This window comes from Drosophila kikkawai, chromosome X (assembly GCF_030179895.1).
Source record: "Drosophila kikkawai strain 14028-0561.14 chromosome X, DkikHiC1v2, whole genome shotgun sequence".
NCBI classification, from domain to species: domain Eukaryota; kingdom Metazoa; phylum Arthropoda; class Insecta; order Diptera; family Drosophilidae; genus Drosophila; species Drosophila kikkawai.
In genome coordinates this window covers 12,456,775-12,478,063 of record NC_091733.1, presented here as the reverse complement: position 1 = coordinate 12,478,063, position 21,289 = coordinate 12,456,775, and the positions used below count along the sequence as shown (strand labels likewise).

The 21,289-nt window shown below is 39.0% G+C and overlaps 1 protein-coding gene across 1 annotated transcript; it reads right to left on the bottom strand.

Moving 5' to 3' along the window:
• Nucleotides 1-7,775: 7,775 nt before the first annotated feature.
• On the bottom strand, nt 7,776-19,402 carry Scgdelta (sarcoglycan delta). The gene is made up of 6 exons (XM_017173661.3): nt 19,035-19,402; nt 11,380-12,063; nt 11,187-11,307; nt 9,666-9,927; nt 8,745-8,868; nt 7,776-8,635 (listed from the first exon to the last, which is right to left on the bottom strand). The coding sequence occupies exons 2-6, from the start codon at nt 11,923-11,925 to the stop codon at nt 8,447-8,449; spliced, it is 1,242 nt and encodes a 413-aa protein (XP_017029150.1). The 5' UTR covers nt 11,926-12,063; nt 19,035-19,402; the 3' UTR covers nt 7,776-8,446.
• Between the last annotated feature and the right edge of the window lie 1,887 nt (nt 19,403-21,289).

Below are 21,289 nucleotides of genomic sequence, written 5' to 3'. Positions count from 1 at the left end.
CAAGACCGAGCTGGAACCATTGAAGACGACCTCCGCCTGTGGCACACGCATCACCATTTTTCTTTTATTTATTAAACCGGAATTAAATAAAGAACCTTAAAAAATTAGTTATTTTTGAGTTATCAGGAGGATGGGGGTTTTTATTTTAGGTGGGAGCATCCTATCCAAATGAGCATCACCAGTAATGCCAGTAATACCAGTAATGCAAAATAGCTAGATGAGCATCACTGGCAGATAGTGAGATGCCATTTTCTAACAAAATAGCAAAAAAAAAAAAGGCTAGATGAGCATCACGGGCCATCATCGGCCAAAAATGCATGAATTTCAATTCGGAAAGCTGTTCTGAGTTGCCTTTTCTAAGCTTAACAAAACTGCATACTTTTGCTAAAATTCTTACCTATAATTACAAAAAATAAATAAATAGTTTAATTTAATTTTACATAGCTTTATTTATTATGCTTACAGAACTGGAAGAGCGAAAACGAGAGCGTGCGCAGCGATCCGCGAAGCACACGTTCATCCTAGTCATCATTGTAATTGTTGATTGATGATCATCGGATCGGCAGAGGTGAAGCTGGAGGAGCAAGCAGATGGGATGGCGGAGCTCAAGCGGATTGCAGTGATCGGATCTTGGCTCCGGGCTAGTTGAAGCCCAGCAGGCGTAAAGTATTGGAATATTTATAAATACATTTAAATGTGTAAATGTAATTGATGGAACATACAAATTTCAATCAATAAACAAGAAATAAAGCTAACTTTGGCCAGTCAAAGTTTGTATACCCTATATAACAATTAAAATATATCATAACTAAGCCAAAATTGCATTAATTTCGATTCGGAAAGCAGTTTTGTGTTAGTTTTTATTAATTAAAAAAAACTGCATACCAAATTTAAAATTTTAAGAAATCAAAATTTTTGGCCATTTTTGATAATTTTAACGATGTTACCCCTTACCAAACTTCGCGAAAATGGCCACAAAATCGATTTCTTCCGGACATGTCTAGAAAGATTCGCATGTTAATGCTGATCAAGAATATATATGGTTTATGGGGTCGGAAATGATTCCCTGACTTAGAAAAATATTATTTTGTATTATAAAATCGGATTTTTTATATTAAAAAGCTTCTTGATTTTTTTAAATTAAAAATATCATAGCTCGGCCAAAAGAGCATTAATTTTAAATCGGAAAACTGTTCTGTGCAAGATTTTCTACAGTTAATAAATCTGCATACTTCATTTAAAAATTTTAAAAGTTCAATTTTTTATCAAAATCAAAAATTTTAATGATGTAACTCCTTATAAAATTTTGCAAAAATGGCAAAAAAATCGATTTCTTCCTGACATATCTAGAAAGATTCCCCTGTTGATGCTGATCAAGAATATATATGGTTTATGGGGTCGAAAATGATTCCTTCTTCATTATTTTAAAATTAACAAGAAAGGAAGCTAACTTCGGCATGCCGTTGCAGATTGGTTTTGATGTTTATATTATAGATTATAATACTGACAACACTCACAAAACAGAGTTTCATTTAATTTTACCTATACTTATTATGTTTACAGTTTGACAGTTACAGTTTTACATTCCCAGCTTTACATATTTTATACATTTACCGATCGCTTCTATGGCAGCTATATGATATAGTTGTCCGATTTTTATAAAATTTATACCAAAATTCTAGAATAATAAAAAAAACTTATATCTCAAAGTAGATATAAATACGTTGAAAAACAACGAAGCAATAATTTTTTCCCTAATAATTTCCCGATCGTTCCAATGGCAGCTATATTATATAGTCGTCCGATTTTCATAAAATTTTTACCAAAATTCTGAAATATCTAAAAAATGGTGCAAAAATGTTGGAAAACAGCAAAGTTATAATTTGTTTTTTAAAAATTTATCGAACATTTGTATGGCAGCTATATGATATAGTCGTCCGATCCGGCCCTTTCCGACATATATAGCAAAGAGAGCATATAGAAGACTATATGCAAAGTTTCATTCAGATAGCTTTAAAACTGAGGGACTAGTTTGCGTAGAAACAGACAGAAGGACAGACGGACAGACAGACAGACAGACAGACAGACGGACAGACGGACATGGCTAGATCAACTCGGCTGTTGATGCTGATCAAGAATATATATACTTTATAGGGTCGGAAAGGTCTCCTTCACTGCGTTGCAAACTTCTGACTGAAATTATAATACCCTGCAAGGGTATAAAAAAGGGAAATCAATGTGGAATTGTGTGGTTTAAGCGGCATTTATTTGGGATTGTTTGGGGAAAAATCTGTTGAAAGCCAAATATATTTTTTTCTGATTTTTTAAAAGAATTTTTTGAATTTTTTAAATTTTTTTCTAAATTTTTAAAATGTTTTTCTGAATTTTTAACATTTTTATCAGATTTTTTACATTTTTTTAAATTTTTTACATTTTTTGAAATATTTAAACTGCCAAATTTGAATTTGAATTTAACTGCCAAATTTGAATTTGAATTTAACGACGATCAGTTTCAGTGTGCCCAAGTGAAGTTGTAAAACAACACCTAAATTTGGATTCAAAAGGTTTGAGTCTCCGCTTACTTGCACCGGCTCCTAAATGGTTCGAAACTTGGACTTTATATAACAGTTTATACCAGTTTTCAGTTGCTTGCTGCTGGTTTCTGTTCGCCTGTTACCCCGATTTGGGAAACGAGCAATTTGCATGGAAATGTTTGAAAATTTGGATGGGCTACTGTAGGGATGTTGTTGTAGAAAGGTTGTTGTTGCCATCAAGCTGTTGTTGTCGGCAACAAATGGGTATAAATGCATAAAATAATATATAACAGTTTATACCAATTATTATTTTTGCCAAAAGTTTTTATAACAGTTTATACCAGTTTTCAGTTGCTTGCTGCTGGTTTCTGTTCACCTGTTACCCCAATTTTGGAAGCGGCCAAATTGAATGAAAAATCTTGCTCATGTAATGTACATCAGTGATGCTCATCTGCATCAGTGATGCTCATCTGCATCAGTGATGCTCATCTGGCTATATTTCAATATTGGGAGGCAATTAAATCGGGCTTAATAGCAGTGATGCTCATCTATCTTTTTTTGCATTATTGCTAGAAAATGACATCTCACTAGCTGCCAATGATGCTCATAGCTATTTTGTATTATTATCACTGGCAGTTAATGAGATGCCATTTTGTCCCAATAATGCAAAATAGCTAGATGAGCATCACTGCCAGTTAATGAGATGCCATTTTGTCCCAATAATGCAAAATAGCTAAATGAGCATCACTGGCAGCTAGTGAGATGCCATTTACTACCAATAATGCAACAAAAAAAAACTAGATGAGCATCACTGATGCAGATGAGCATCACTGATGCACATGAGCAAGATTTTTCATTCAACTTGGCCGCTTCCCAAATTGGGGTAACGGGCGAACAGAAACCAGCAGCAAGCAACTGAAAACTGGTATAAACTGTTATAAAAAGTCCAAGTTTCGAATCATTTAGGAGTCGGTGCAAGTAAGCGGAGACTCAAACCTTTTGAATCCAAATTTAGGTGTTGCTTTACAACATCACTTGGGCACACTGAAACTGATCGTCGTTAAATTCAAATTCAAATTTGGCAGTTTAAATATTTCAAAAAATGTAAAAAATTCTAAAAAATGTAAAAAATCTGATAAAAATGTTAAAAATTCAGAAAAAAATATACAAAAATTCAGAAAAACATTTTAAAAGTTTAGAAAAAAATTTTAAAAATTCAAAAAATTCTTTTAAAAAATCAGAAAAAAATATATTTGGCTTTCAACAGATTTTTCCCCAAACAATCCCAAATAAATGCCGCTTAAACCACACAATTCCACATTGATTTCCCTTTTTTATTGATTCAAATTTGTATGTTCCATCAATTACATTTACACATTTAAATATATTTATAAATATTCCAATACCTTACGCCTGCTGGGCTTCAACTAGCCCGGAGCCAAGATTCGATCACTGCCATCCGCTTGAGCTCCGCCATCCCATCTTCTTGCTCCTCCAGTTTCACCTCTGCCGATCCGATGATCATCAATCAACAATTACAATGAGGACTAGGATGAAATTGTGATTCGCGGATCGCTGCGCACGCTCTCGTTTTCGCTCTTCCAGTTCTGTAAGCATAATAAATAAAGATATGTAAAATTAAATTAAGCTATTTAACTTTTTTTTTGTAATTATAGGTAAGTATTTTAGCAAAACTGAGTATGCAGTTTTGTTAAGCTTAGGAAAGGCAACTCAGAAAAACTTTTCGAATTAAATTTTAGGTTTTCCGCCAAATTTTGATTAAATTTTTTTATAAATTATTGGTAAGTATTTTAGTAAAAACTGAGTATGCAGTTTCAAAATGTATGCCCGATTCTGACCCTTGAGTGAAAATAATAATTTCACGAAATGAAATCCACATTCTGCTGATTCTGTTCGCCTGATACATGAAATCCAGGAATTGCTCGATTTATACTGAAAATGTCTACATTTAAGCCTTGTTTTTGCAACAACAATAAAAACAATACTTTTACAACAATATCCATTAAAGAACAACAAAATGTTGTCATTGAAAATAATGGCTTGCACTCATTTCGGCTCTTTAAATGACCAACAAATAATAGACTTAGTTTTTCAAAAAGGATTTCTGGCAGTGCAGACATAAAATGTATTTGCCAGACTGACTTTCGGACCCAAGTATGAGCACTTTATGGGTTCTGTGTTTGTTTTTCCCTGCGAGCACCGTTCCAGCGGTTACCAAAAATTCAATTGGTCTAACTTTTTGCGGCTTAGCGCCCTTTGACATCATACCCCACAGCAAGTGCTGACTCTCGACCTTTTTGGCAATTCGATTATCGGCGGGCGAAGGCCGACGAAGGTGACGCGTTGTTCCATTCAATTAAAGCCGAGAGAACCGATAGAACCGATTCGGCTGGCAGCATAAATCTCCATTCAGTTGGCGGCAATTAAAATTTATCTTTAATTGGTTGGCGGGGCCACACGCTGACTTCTTGAACTTTGCAGGCGGCAGTCTTATCGCCCTGGGGAGCGTGGCTCTCGGCACACCTGCAGTTTAAGGCACACACACATACACACACACCTGGCTATGCCTGCAAAAAAAAAAGGAGCAAAGTGTAATTCGGATTTAATTGCCTGTTAACACGCACTCGCGCATAGCGGGCACACAACCGGTAACAGCTCGTAAAAAAAAGGCTAAAGGATATACGGACGAGACCCAGATACGCCTGGTTTTTGGTGGGGAAAGGTAGAGTGGGGAGTGTGAGGGGTGACCATGTTAAGCAAGAAGTGAACAGCTCGTAATTCAAGCGGCAATTGTGACTCCTCCTCCTGGGCCAAGCTTTCCTCCATCCCAGCTCCCTGAGGCGTAGCTGCAACTAATCAACTTTTCCCAACTTTTCGCTGATAAGCTGAGCTCCCCGCGAAAATGCACAAACATTTTCATTTTTTTGCCTTTGAATAACTATTAAATTTACCATCAAGATCCTGGCCAGCTCACATGGGGAGGCGTCCTGCAGGCAGGCAGGCACACACCAAGAAGTGCTGAACTGTGCATAAAGCGCAGATAGACAGGGAGATATGTGTGGCAACTGACATTCATTACGACATAAATTCGTTTAGTTGCTTGGACCCTTAGATAAGACGGGAAATATCGAAGCTCTCTGTGCTCTATAGCCGTAAAGTACGTGCTTTGCATGTGGACTAAATGAGGCAGAGGACTAGGAAGGACCAGGCAGGACCTGGCAGTGACCAGGTGTCTGGCTATCGGTATGCCAAGGCAGCTTCTCTGGCTTCTGTGTGGTAATTTAATAAGTTAATAAATACTCCGATGACAATGCAATGGCGATGCCATGTTACCTTTGAGTTTCTAACTGGGACTGGGCCTTGAGTGGGTTGCAAGTCCTGGAACTCTTAGGCACAGCCCCCACGTACGTCCTTAACGATGAAAACATTACACAGTTTTGCCTAATTGCCCACTTAAACGTCAGTTAAGGCATGCAACTAAAGATTCCCGTACACCTGTAACCAGTACGTGCACACACGCACACTTAACACCCCAAATACACCCACACACACACTGTCAACAGTGTTGCAACAACAAATGACTTCTAGCTGAAGCGTTTTGTAAACAAATGAAACAATTAATTTGATTCCGCTCTCCAGCCAAATCCTATTAACTGCAATGTTAAAGAAATGCTTTCTAACATGAGTGGTTGTGGGGTGTGGGGGGTATCCTGGGTGTGTGTGTGTTTCCCTGCCACTTTCATGCATACTTAATTTGTCAGCTTTGGCCCAGGTTTACACCCATTTTAGATACCGTTAACTAACTAACTGTTGCGTCCAACCCGCTCTCCCTGGGTCCTGCCATTAACGCCAGCTAGGAGGGGCGGACTCCTGGCTCCTGGTTACCCATAGTCAAGTGCCTGTGTGTCCTAGGCTGAATTTATGGCCGCTCACATATGGCGCCGCAAGGTGTTTTCATTTAAATTTTAGGTACGGCTTAAGACAGGTCGAAGGCAGGAGTCCTTGAGTTATGCATTGAAATTTAAACTATGCATGGGCTCAGGGGTAAAAGGAGGAGTAGAAGGAGGAGGAGGAAGAGGAGAAGGAGAAGCAGCCTATCCTGGCAGGTGAAAGGCTCCAACTAGAAGGCTCTTCAGGCCACGCGACTCGCGAAAAGTTACTTTCTAGCCTGACAGTTTCCAGGGTCGTTGTTAGTGTGGTAATTAGAAAATTTTATGTGATTACTGGCACATACACACGGGAGCAAGGATGACAAAAAGAGCTACACACACACACACTCCCCTCGGAAAAGTACAAAAGCGGCTATTAGAATATTAATGGAATACTAAATATAACGTGAGAGGAGTGTGTGTGTTTGAGGTGTCCTCCCCCTCCTCAACTCCAACTCCAACTCGCAGAATGAATCTGGGGATCTGCGGTGACTAAACTTGAACCCTTTCAATACAATCTTTGCCTCAAGTGAAGCCAGGACAAGGGACAGTCCAGCTGCAGGATGCATCCATCCACTCTCTCTCTACGCGGAGAAGCTTTCAAAGCTTTATGCTCAGTTTTTGGCTCAAAGCAAAGGGCTGGGGGTTGGAGGAGTCCTGGGTAAGTTGTGGGCACCGAGAATAACTCAATTTTGTGCCGAGGAGTTGTTCGTGTGTTGTCGTCGTCCCACAACGACGACTTGGTTCATCAGCGTCTCGTCGCGGTTAGACGCGCACCCACAAGGCGGCACACACACACTCTTTGTCCTGGTTTCGAGATTGAAGTGGGTTCCCAGACTAGAAGAAGGCGTTAACCAACGGCAGGCACTCGACTTGAGCTGCTCGTTTTGAGCTTTTCTGGCCGTAAAAAGTGCGCACAATCCCGGCTGTCGAATAAAAAATCCGCAAGGGTCCAACCAATTGCAGGGTTCCTTGTAGTTGGATTTCAGTTTTTTTATTGGTTTTGTTTTATTTGTATCATTATCATTTGCTGTATTACAATATATGTGTTTGTTTATATATAAAGGTTTTGTTTTTTTGTTGTTCGTATATCCCACTTTCAGTATAAACATTAGGTTTCTAATCGTGCTAAAAAAAAAAAATATATATAGAAAAACAAAACAAGAATCAACAACTGAAAGGCGTTTCGTTATGATGTTTACATACATATACATTTATCTAGGTTTTGTTTAGGTATTTTGTTTGTTATTATTATATTGTAATATTATATATTATATATATATATTTTTTATTTTATTTTTTTTATATTTATTTCATATTTTTTTATATATATTTCATATATATATCTATACTCAGTGTTTTTCCCACTTGACAAATTCAACGGCAACTTTTAGGCTCAACTCTATTTAGTTTTGCATATTCATATCCATAGTTTCCTTTATCATTTATTCATATTTTATTTCTCAATATTCATTCTGATATTCATATTGCATTCGTGTGAGTGTTATAGCTCTTGCGATTCATTTGATGATATTTCATTGTCTTCGTTTAGGTGTTTTTTGTGGTATATTTAATGGGTTTATGGACTAACATAGATATGCCATTACATAATGATCCTTGCGATATTATCTACACGAGAGCCTATATGGTTTTATATACATTATGTTACTGTTACTGGTTCTGTATAGGTTTATGGGGTATCTGATCTGCATTTAGTTTATTCTTCTATGAGGTTAATGCCTATGTCTCTGTGTGGATTTAGTATTTATATTTACTAGTACACAACATCCAAGTGTCTAAGAAGCTCTTGATTTTGTTCTTCGAATTCTCTGGGTTATCCATACATATGTGTGTGTGCCTCTAAGTTAGTTAGTTATATTCCCTATGTTACATTTAGCGTATAAATAATTCAACATGTACTCCTTAGAACCTCCTTCCTTGCCCGAAGCCTTGGTCCTGGAATCATCTGCAAACCGTAGAGTCATCGCCGGCACAAATCGAGTGGGGAGCCGCCAGGAAGAGCTTGCCATTCGAGCAGGCGCACAGCTGGAAGACCCGATGCATATGATCCCGGCTCTGGGCAGTGCCCAAAATGGGTGGCTGGGCTGTACGCAGGTTGGGCATTAGGATCTTGGAGGACTCCAAGCGGAGCTAAGGGAAACACAAAATAGAACAAAACTAAATAGCTCTCAGCTCGAAAAGTAAGCTCCACTTGTTCTCTCTCCTCTCTCTCTCTCTGATCCTTGAAAATCATACTTACGCTTCCATCTAGAGCTCGGAATTTGACATCCTCGAGGGCTACCACTTCAATGCCACCAGCCCGCGACTGCAAATTAATGTCCTTGGCCGCCGTCATCTCCAATTGCCGGGTGGGCGATTCGAGTCTGTAATTAAATCAGTAGACAGGAGAGAGGCACACCGACTCGGTTAGTAACCCTGTCTGCCTAATGAAACGGAAAGTCGCTCTGGCTGATTTAAAAACATTGCAATTTCAATTTGGAAATGGTGGACATCCTGTGCCCACACACAATTTGTCAGCCAGAGAGAGAGCTATCACCAAATTTGTCAATGAAAATGTTATTACAAGCCGCCGATCCTGTTAATGGTTCATATGGACAAACAGGACTCGCACACACAGAGGGAGAGGATGTGAGAGAGAGGAGGCACAGAAGGATGCTAGGATGGCTGGGTGGCTTCGGTGGCAGTTTGCAGGTAGGATAATGCAGTGGCAGTCCTGGTCCCCGTCTCCCCTTTCGGCTTTAGTCAAACAGGAAAAAAGGTCTGGCCCCTTTAGCGCTTTTTAATTCACTGCCGCCGTTTGTGTACATTCAGACAAATGTGTATAAATATTTTCACTCCCCAGGACAGGACAGGCCGGGCCAGGACAGGCCAGGACAGGCCAGGACTCCGTATCCACTGAGCTGAATAGCGACACCTCGTAAAGAGGCGGTCCTCAGACCCGTTGCAGTTTGTTGCAGGGACCCCGTGTTGTTGTGGCTGGGTTGTTATTTTTGTTTTGTTACCGAGTGTGTTTGCTTTTCTTTTTTTTTTATTTCCCAGTTCCCCCCCCGTGAAAAATTTATTACACTCATTGAATTTCAACACCGCGACGGTGGAGGATAGTCTGTACCCCCAGCAGATTGGCTTTCGATTTCATTTACTTTAATTGGGCAACACTCACCTGAGCTCTCGTCCTGGCTCTGCGCGGACATGCGGCGTTTGGACCGACTCCCGAAAGACTGCACCACCCTCGCCGTCGATCCTCAAGGCATGGGCACCAATGGTTACCTCATTCCGGTTCACCGAGAACAGGCTACGGCCATTGGTGTCGTTGATGCGAAATCCCGCGGAGAGGCACTCGAACTTGTCGTGTCCCAGAAATAAATGATTCTCTATCAAACCATTCGGGTCACGTGTATTGATTGAAAAATTACGTGATGATTCTAAGCGAAAAAAGGGGAAAAGACAAGAAAAGAGAGAGAGATGGATTTAGGAGAAGTTCTTGAGGGTTTTTTTTTTTGTTTTATTGAGGTTTAATCTTGGAGTTTGTATGACAAATGCGTTTAATTTCAGCAGTAATTGCTATATATGTAAATAAATAAACACAAAACAAAACATGTAAGGACATGTCTCTGCTTGGTTGGGGTTAGTTTGCCAGAGACTGTAGCGGAAACGGAAATCAAATCCCTTGGCCGCCAAAGCCATCGCTCTCGGTGCTATCAGTTGGCAGCTATCAGCTATCGCGGCATTGCGCGTACCTGCTGGGCCAACGAGTCGTCAGTGTCCGCGGCCACACACACACCTCACACACATCGCACACACACCCACACACGTTGTACCCACTTCCGCGTGCGTGTCTGCGGCTGCTGCTGCTGCTGCTTATCGCTGAGGCTCCTTGCTACCCTGCCACCCTGCTCCTTGATAGCATTTTCCTGTCAACACATGCACAGGACGAAGGTCCCTGGGCAATCGCATCCGTCTTCTTTGGCCCTGCTTTCATATGGTTTATCTGTAATTGTACATCTTGGATGTGGGAAGATAGGTGAAGGAGAAGGAAGAGGACGAGGAGGAGCTGGAAAAGGAGCAAACGCAGGAGCCAGGAGCTACAAGCAGGAACAGTAGGATAAGCAGGAGGAGAAGCAGGAGCAGAAGCATACCCACGACAAGGAGTTGATTCGAGGACCTTAGACCACCCATCAGCGATCTCATTTGCCGACGCTTAGCATCTCTGATTTCCTGCCTCACAGCCCTGTATCTCTTGATTTATGTCTTGACGGGCAACGGCACACATTTGTCGCCCACCAGGTCTCCGCCAACTCCTACTCCGCCTCCGCCATGAATGGTTCACCACCTCAGGCAGGTGAACAAATGGCTCGGTTTTCTCCTTTGGAGGCTGCATAATAGCCGCGCGAGTGCAGTTCATTAAACATGCGCCGGGTCCAGCCATTCAGGCCAGTCACCGTCCATGACTTTGACATTCAAAGGAGGAACCAGGCCAGAGGAAAGGAGAACCACAACCACATCCGCACCCAACCCTGAACCCTTAACCCCCTGCCAATCATCAGTAGCGTGAAAAGTAGAAATTTATGAAATGAATATTAATAGGCGAGGCGGGGTTTGACCGCAGATGTTTGTCCCCTAATCGAGGCACCCCTAATCGAGACTCCCCCCTTAGGCGTTGTACATCCCCTCCTCCACTCACCTATGGATATGGGATGACCATGCCGCGAACGTATGGTAGAGGCACGCAGCATGTCCATAATTATGGCCTGGCCCGACACTTGTATGCCGCCAGGTACGATTTTCAGCTGTCCCATGCCCTCCTGAAATGAATCGGGCATAAATCGGGGGGGTTAGATAGTTGATTAGAGACCGGGAAACCCCCTATCAATTACCGTGGAGAACTCCATCACTTTGAGTATCCAGAGGGTGAGCACCAGGTTGGTGATAATCAGCAGCATCAGGAGCAGGAGCAGCGTGTAGAGGCACTTCTTTCGCCAACCGATGAGGCCCAAATAGGTTTCAATGCCGCCCACAAAGCCCACGTCCACATGGGAACGGTTACCGGCTCCAACAGCAGTGCTGCGTGCTGCTGCAGCTCCACCTCCACGGACATGGCCATGACCCTGACTGACCGTAGCCTTACCTGTGGAGGAGGCTCCTGCTGTTACCGTTGTCATGGCTCCCCTTTCCCCGTTGTTCCCCCCCTTTGTTGAGGCAACTCCCGAGGCACTGCTCTGGTGACCGTTTCCGCTGGCTCCGCTACTGGTGCTAGCTGTCATCGGACCAGGACGCTGGTGGTGGGATTGGGGCCGCTTGGGCGTTGTGCCAACCGAGAGACGGTGCTGCTGCCTGCCTGCTGTCTCCTCGCTGGTTGCTGGCAGACGCCGCAAGGTGGGTCCGTATTCAGTGCTGTCACCACTACTGCCGCCGGCCAACATTGCTGCTTGGAGCTATTGCACCGCCGACACCGTCGTCCTCCAGGAGCAGGTCATAGTTGGTGGGGAAAGTGGATCTCTAGCCCAAAAAGCTCTCAAGATCTTAAGCCTTAACCAAATCCAGATCTCTGTTGAATATCCCTAAAGAAAAAGGGAAACATTAATGTCAAACGGGGTTCACTTGGGACTTTGGCAAAGGGTTTATACTATATAAACTATGTATATTCATAAGTTAATATATATATAAATTCGTGGAAAATAAAAGCCCTGGCTACCGCATGGAGCGCTGAAAAATGCAAGCAAAAATGGGGGAAAACGGGAAAATCGGTGCAGAAAAACGTTAAAACGGAAAACGAAAATGAAAGCGAGCATTTAAAATAAAACGATTTTTCGGTGCCTATTGTGATGTTCTTTGAATGCGGCTGCCAACTGCGGTTACTTTCAATCCCAGCAACCCCCTTTCGACGTCATGGCTCTGAATTTAAAGCCCCCAAAAAATGTTGACATTTTAATGGGCATAAAATGTGTTTAATGAGTTTTAATGAGAGGTCAGCAGAAAATTCTAAGGAACGTTAAAAGGGCTTTCATTTCAATAAGCTTATTTCGAGGAGAGATCGAAGCAAGTGGGCAGCCCAAATGTCAGCCTGTCAAGCGATCAAAACAAGTGGGCAGCCCAAATGTCAAAAAGAAAATGACTTTCTGTCAAAATGGAGTTCCGTGCGGAGTTTTACTTACTTTGGAATATGTTTTATAGTTTTGCTAATAAGCAGCAAGATTTTAAAAATATAAAATAAAATACAAATAATTTAGAAGAATTCTTTAAAAAATTACCACCTTGCAGGGTATTATAATTTCAGTCAGAAGCTTGAAACGCAGTGAAAGAGTCATTTCCGACCCCATAAATTATATATATTCATGATCAGCTTTAACAGGCGAATCTTTCTAGCCAAGTCGGAGGGAAAGCAAATTTTTGTCTATTTTTCCAAAAAAACATAAGGGGTTGTAACCATCATTAAAATTGTTTAGAATGATCAAAAAATGAAACTGAAAAGAACCTTAAAATTAGTATGCAGCTTTATTAACCTTCTAAAAACTAAAACAAAACCGCTTTCCGATTTAAATTTAATGCATTTTTCGCTTAGTTATGGATTTTTTAAGTTTGGTGTTTTTTATAAAAATTTAATAACATTTCTTTATAAAATTTTAGTTAAATATTAAAATTAAATTTAGTATGCAGATTTTAAAACCTTATAAAAAGCAGCACAGAAAAGCATTCCAAATGAAAACTAATCCATTTTGACCTTAGTTACGATCGAGTTCCTTGAACCAATTGCAAACTGCTAGGATGCATATCCTTTCGAAGCTCCTTTCTTGTTTGAAAACTATATAAATCTTTAAGTAACCCCAGACAGAAGTAACTCCAAATAGTATTTCCTCAAATTGAGACGCTAGCTGGGGGCCCTGCCATAACGGGCAGATGTCCCCCCGCCTGTCTGGACTTTCGGATGTCTTTGTATTTGGATAACCATAAATCTGCCCTGCCAAAAAGGGTAATGGTAATGTGTCGCCACACACTCGACGTAGTCTGGATGTGGACTGTGTGGACTGCCACTATAAAATATGCACCAGGCTGTTGCAGGTTAGTCTTCACTGGAAGCACCCAGCATTCAACAAAGTTGCTACAGGACCTGGTCCTGGTGCTGGTCCTGGTCCAATTGCAACTGCAACTGCGTCAGTTGATGACTTTAGTGGCGTCAGCTGTTGGCGACTTCACACGTGCAGCTCTTCAATTATGCATGCCTGCAGCTACGTACATTTATGTGCATGCAGGTGGGCGGTGAACCACCCACTTGCACACACGATGCATTTACATGCATGAACCCAGCCAGAGAGTGAGTGTGTGTGTGTGTTATTAAACCATTCTGTCAAAAGAAATCATAATAAATAAAATAAAAAGTCATAAATGAATAAATTATAGACTTTTTGCTCATGAGGCTCATGAAATAAATAAATAAATAAGTAATTCTAGCGTAGGAGAGAGAGAGAGAGGGAGAGAGAGCAAGTAAATTATATTTTTGATATGTCAAAGGTAATCACTGAAACATGGATTAAAGGTGTAAAAGCAGCAAGGTGACACTACCAGCTAAAGAGGCTAACAAAAACCTTGGATGATAGCTCAAAAAATCTCTAAAAACGTATTGTTTCCCTTTATAATTAGCAATACAAATTATAATGTAAATAAATTGAGATAAATCTTTATATTTTATATAGTTTTTGAATGCCTTTAAGCTGGTATTAGGGATTGTGATTACGTATACGCACTGTCAACCTCACAATTTGGCTTTTTGTTAGGAAAAATAAATATATTTAATAAATAAAAAATATAAATAATAAAATATATTTAAATAAATATAATTAAAAAAATATACCATAAATAAAAAAATATAAATAAAAAAATTATAAATAAATAAATATAAATAATAATATAAAAAATAACAAAATCTAAATTAAAAAATATAAATAAAAAAACTAAACTCCCCAAAAAGTCTCTAAAAAAATATCTAAAATTAGAGACTCCATCAATCTCTCGACACTTTCTTGAGCTTTAAGGGGGTCTTCTCATTCAAAAGCCGTTTTTTGGACCCTTTTTAAAAAAATTCGTATTTGAAAACGCAAAGAATAATTGAAAACTTTTTTTATTTATTGTATTCAAAAATGTTCAAAGTAACTAAAAAAGTTGTTCTTGCCTCGATACGAGGGTTGTTCAAAGAGTAATGAGACTTCAAACTTGGTGGTCGAAAAAAAAGGTGTCGTCCTGGCGGCCACGATTCAGGGTCTCCAGAGCGTCCGAAATGAAAAATAAAAACGGGGTTATAATCAGAATAGATGTCATTTTCGGCTGACGGAACAGATTTTTTTTTTAAATTTTTAAAACAAAATGGCGGCCATTCAAAAAAAAATTTCGATTTCGGGCTTTTTTTTTGTAGTTTAGTGTAAAAAAAAAATAGAAAAAAAAATTAAAAAAAAAATCTGTTCCGTCAGCCGAAAATGGTGACAATTCTGCGTCGATTTCACTTTCATGAAAATCGGTTCAGTTGAACTGGAGATATCATGGCCGCCAGTTCGAAAAACGTGGTTTCGAGATAAACGCGTTTGAAGTTTGAAAAAAGCTCATTTTGCGAAGAACTTGCTTCACAAAAAAGGCTGTATCTTCTAAAGTATTTCGAATTTCTAAAAATCCTTTTGGGGACATATACACACCATCCCAAGCTAAAAATAAATGCAAAAAAAAAAAAAATCGAAAAAAAAAAGTTGCCCAATGAGAAGACCCCCTTAAGCTAAAAAAATATAGATTTCAGCTTGCTCTCAATAAAAATATATAAATAACTGTATAGATAATACAGTTCTTGCGGCGGCAAACTTATTTTTATTATACATTTCGTTCCGTTTGTATGAATGTATGAATGATGATCGCAGGGAAGCCAGAGCCCGAGACTGTTCGAATAGCCACCACATGTGTACACTGACTAATGGCCCGTAAATATGTATATATTTTACGATCTCCATATTCTCTGTTCTTCAGCTTTTGTTTATATTCTTTATTTCTCTTCTGGTTTTGTTTTCTTCTTTTTTTTTAATGAGAATGTTTATTAAGTGTGCGCAGCTTTGGCAATTACTTGAACTGTTTATGGTTGAGTTTAGTGCATTCTAAGTGGCGAAGAGCACAGAACAGGGCTAAAGATTTGTGATTTGGACTGAAATCAGGGGAGATACTAAGAAAGAGAGCAAAGTAAATAATTTTAAATGGAATTTTAGGGGGTTTTTAAGGGTTTTTAAGGGAAAAATGTATTTAATTTGGAGTAAAACCACTACACTGGTCCCTTCAATTAGCAGGCTAAACCTTCCCCTAAATTTTATAATTAATTTTGAAATATATATATGAGTTAAATATATGTAATCTGTATTAAAATCCTGGTAGAAAGCTATGCCAGAGAGAAAAATGAATTAATTTAAATCGAAAACCTTGAAGTTTTACTGAGAAAAATTCAGTTCCACTTTGTTCAAGTGTCCCCCCAAATTAGCAGGCAAAATTTCCCATTTTCTGCACACACTTAAATTGTATTATTTACTTTGGAATATACATATATATTTTTGTTCCGGACAGTAACAGAACCAGGAACAGCAGCTGTAACCAGAGTCACAGACGTCCGGGACCAGGGATCGTGCTAACCAGGAATGGTTACACCGAGAGTTGAAGTTGATTTAGTAGCTGCAGACAGTCCGGTGGCAGTGGGATCAGGATAGGAGTTGGAGGAGGAGTTAGAGTTGGAGTAGGAGTAGGGCTTGGAGTAGGACTTGGAGGAGCATCACGTACGGGACGTTACAGCAAAGTTGCCGCCACCGCTTGCTTAATTTTGTTGCTGCCACTGGCACACGTTTTTATGATTTTTCCCTGGCCTGGTCACGACCCAGGGAGCAGCAACACACGTTGCCTGACTGCCTGCCTGCCTGCTGCTGGCTTTCCGTTTACATTGTGATATTCGTAGGAAATTACTGGCAGGAAGTGCTCAAAAGTAAGTGGCTTCAAGTGGCGCCAAAGTCGCAGATCATGGCAGAGGTTCCACTCTCTCTCTCTCTCTGAGAGCTGGGGAAAGGCTTCTAATTTAAAGTCTAGGACCAGGACCAGGCCCAGTTACCCACTCCACTTCAAGTTCCTCCCCTCCCTGGTTTATAGAAATGAACTCGTAAATGGAAAGTATTGCATTGTCCTGCTATTAAGTTATCAACAAGGAGAGACACAACACGGAGGCAGACATGGCCCGAGACCCCATATGCATATGTGTGGTTGGGGGCTCAAAGGGTTACCGCCAGGCAGCGTAACGGGGGCACGTTCCAGACGGGTTCGGGTTCGGGTTTGGTTTGGGTCCCAGCCTAGGTCGTGGTTTCGAGGATAATACTCCAACTTCAACTCCAGCACACACACACACACAGCAGTTTCATATTTTGCAACAATTTCATGTAGAGGAAGGTGCCGGCAGTCGGCAGTCGTTGTAGTTGCCACACTTAATGGCGCTCGTAGTAGAGACAACACTTGTTGTCATTGTTGTACTCGCTTGTGTATATATTGTTATGTCCTTGCTGCCGCCTGCAGGACATTTTTATTCCAATCATGCGTAAGTGAGGACGCAGTCGGTGACTGTAAAGCCCCCAAACTTTGCCTCTGCGAAATAAACTAATGCAAACGAACCTTTGCCGGGGTCTCCAGATGTGCCTGAACAGATGAGCAGGAAATTAAGGACGAAAGCTAAAGCAGGCGAGACCTTGAAGATAATTTCCCTTGAACCCCTTTTCAGTAAACAAAATTTTACAAAAAAAAAAAATAAATAAAAATAAACCAATCAATTGACACACTTGTGTGTCTAAGAAAAAATACATAAAAAAGTTTGGCAAGGCTCCAGATTGGCTGGACGCCGCAATGAGGTAAGCAGGAATTATCACAGAGACTAAATATAAATTTTAGAAAAATAAAGAAATAGCTGAGAAATTAGGAAAGTTAATAACAAAAAAAATTTTAAAAGTAAATAATAATAAAAAGAGAAAAAGTACAACAAAAAATAATGAGCAAAAAACCAGAAGAAAAGTAAACTAAAACCTAAACACAAAAATATAAACATACAATGGCAAAAAAATAAAAATACAACAAAATATAAACAAATAAATAAATAAATAAAATAAAATATAAGAAAGAATAATAACAAATAATAAAAATTAAGAATAGTATTTATATTAGTATTATTTTACGAATAAAATAAAGATAAACATAAAAAAACACTCTCTTTAATTAAAAAAAATAAATAAAAATAATGAAAAACACTTAAAAAAAAACAAGCTCTTTAAAACAACTTTTAAGTGCCTTTACCTATATCTACATCACGTATACGTACTGTTGCCCTTCTACTAAACACGTTTATAAGCCATTAAAAAATAAAATAAATTCAGAAAGCACAATTAATTAGAAATGGACTTATATTCTTAATAAACCAGAAATTTTATATGTATTTTAAGGGCTTTTAAACTGATATTTCTACAGTGATCCAATATAGGTACGGTTTGCCATTCAATTTATAAATAAATAAATAAACTATGAAACACAATTTCCTTACAGCATGTTTTAGCTGCCTTCAGGAGGATTTACACTGCGTATACTTATTGTTTTCCTTTAAATTAAAATTGTTATTAACAATACAAATTATAAATTAAATAAATTGAGATAAATCTATATATTTTATATACTTTTTGTATGCCTTCAAACTGGTATTAAGGATCATGATTACGTATACGTACGGTTTACCTCACAACTTGAATTTTTTGGTAAAAAACTAAATCATAAAAAATATTCAAATAAAATAAATAATAAAAAAATATATATACATTTTAAAAATATAATAATTAATAAAAAAAAAACCTAAACAACACTCTATTTAAAATATTAATAAATGTTTTTAAATAGCCTTTCAGAAAGATCAATATTACGCATACGCACTGTTACCCTTCAGCTAGAAACCTTTTTAAGCCTTGCAAAAATTAAGAAAAAAATCCATAAGCACACTCTACTAACCCTTTTAATAAACAATATAATTTATATATTTTTTTTCATAAATTTCAGGACGATCAAAATTACGCATACGCACTGTTACCCTTCCCCTAGAGGCTTATTTTAGCCTTGAAAAAATTACGAATTAAATCCAAAAACACACCCTAATATTTAAATTAAACAGAAATATCCCTTTAATTTGCCACCAAAACCCCGATGATCAACATCACGTACACGTACTTTTCTATTCTTGCAAAAATTAAGAAATAAATCCATAAGCACACTCTACTAACTCTATTAATAAACAATCTAATTTATATATATTTTTTCGTAAATTTCAGGATGATCAACACTACGCATACGCACTGTTACCCTTCCCCTAGAAGCTTATTTTAGCCTTGAAAAAATTAAGAATTAAATCCAATTAACCAGAAATATCTTCTCCATATAGTGTTTTTCATAAATTCCCTTTAATTTGCCACCCAAAACCCCGCTGATCAACATCACGTATACGTACTGTTGCCCTAGAAACCAGCAGCCGACGTATGGAAATTCCCTTTTACACGATCACCGCCAGATCAGAGGCCCCTAAACAAGACCTCCCACGGCGATTACGACACACACACTCGAAACACACACACAAGACGAACACTCGCAGAGACAAGAGGCGATCGCGGCGCTGACCTTCGCAAGTTTTTTTTACCAAGACTTTATAGTCTTCACCGAGCAATAGTAATAATAATAACAATAATACTTCACACACACTTGTAAAAACAAATACCACTGGAAAACAATTGTTTTCGAAACGTAAATCGAAATGGAAATGGCAATATCGGGAATCTGGGGAAAAAACCGGAGAGAGCAAAAGCGGCTGCCGAACCGCACTCGTACACGCTGGCACAGCAACTGACGGCGGCAGAGTTACTTCTTGCCGGATTTTGCTGGCCATGGCCCAAAGTCAGCCCGAAATTCATACGATTCGTTGCGATTCGCAAAAAGCTTTTCGCCCGAACGTCAAAGGCAGGAGCCGAGCGAGTTTCACTCAAAAATCGGTTGGCTGTTGGCTCGTCGCCGTTCGTTGTGGCTTCGGGCAGCACTCGACCTCGACGAGTGGCGGCCCGGCAGGCTCCAAGTGGGCGGTTTGTTTACGTTTTGATTTCTTTTTTTTCTAAAGGAAAGGAGCAACACGTGGTTGTGGGAACCACGTGTTGCTCTCCTGCTACTTGGGGAGTTCCAGGTGTGATCTGGCTCAGGTGTTGATTTGGTGAAACAAAACAAAAAAACCTGATTAAAGTTTCGCCAGAATATTTGTAAATTATTCAGAGTGCTCCAGGACCCCCTTTATCCTTGGTCTCTTCTGGCCAGGCCTTGTCCCAGCGTATTTATAAATTAAAAGCGTGTTCATCTTTGGCCAAAGTTCATAATTTTTGCGCCTTCCTTAGGAGACCCAGCCAGCTGCCAGGCACACACACATGGAGGAGGTTTGGGTCCTCGTAATTGTCCTTGCCAGCAGGAGCAGCTGTTGTTGGCCTCCAATTGTTCCCGGGAGGAGGTAGCATGGCAGCACGGACTATGGACTATGGACGATTCTTGCACAAAGGCCCAGGAAAAACATTAGGAAGTAAATGTGAACAAAAAGGCGCCACGCCACGCCCCATACACACTTGTGTGTATTGTTAAAAGCTGCGGCCACTTTTTGCAGCTGCTCTACGTGTGTGTGTGTGTGTCTCAAAAAGACCTTTGTAGCCCGGACCGGGTTAAAATTTAAGTTGAGACAACGCCCACTCGGGCCCACAGCCCACCCTTCGGGCTGTTTCTCCGCTTGCCGCACATGTTAATTGTGCTCCGTATCCGGATCCGGTCCTAGGATTGCCTGTCCCCAGTCCCCCCGGTTCCCATCCTCTCCTTGTCCCTGTCCTCTATCCCTTTATGCATTCATAATATTTTAACTTGTTTTCATTTGGATTTGCCTCTTGGATTTTGGGTAGTTTGTAGAAAATAATGAGGCCCTGGCTCTCTATGAGCAAGTGGTGTTCAGGCTTAGCCCACTAAAAGTAATTAGTGAGGGGTCCTTGGATGATCTTAAGAGGGAGCTGGCCAGGGTTTGCTGCAGGAATAATATGAACCTCAAGATGTTTATGGGAATGTACGTAAAACAAGAGAAAATATTGAAAATAGCGTCAATTTTTAAATATTTAATATATAAAAAAAATTAGTTAAATATGTATTAAATATTTCAATATAGTAGAAAATTTATTTTAATTTTAAAATATTATATTAAGATATTTAAAATATATTTATTATATAAAATAATACATTTTTTATATTAAATAATTGATTTTTAAAGTATTTTAACTTAATTTTTCAATATTCAAAATATAAAATATTTATCGTTAAAAAGAAACCAACATTTAATAAACATTTTAAGGATATTTTTCGGAATTATTGATATCCCAAAAATTTTTACTTATTATTTTCTCTTTTTCGATTACAATTCTTCGATATATCAAACAGAATACCCACTTATCGCCACGTTAGAGTAATTATTTTTTGTTTTAAATTAATTGGTAAATAATATTTTTGACATATTTTAACTAAATTTATTAGAATCTATAACAACTTTTTTACAGTGATTTGCCACGTTAAAGTAACTCCCTATTAATTTTTCCACAAAATATCGTCTTATTATCGATATTTCGATATTTTCTTTCTATTTTAAGATTTTTGCTCTCAAAATTTCAGCCTTTGAAAGGGGAAATAGTTTCTTTTCAA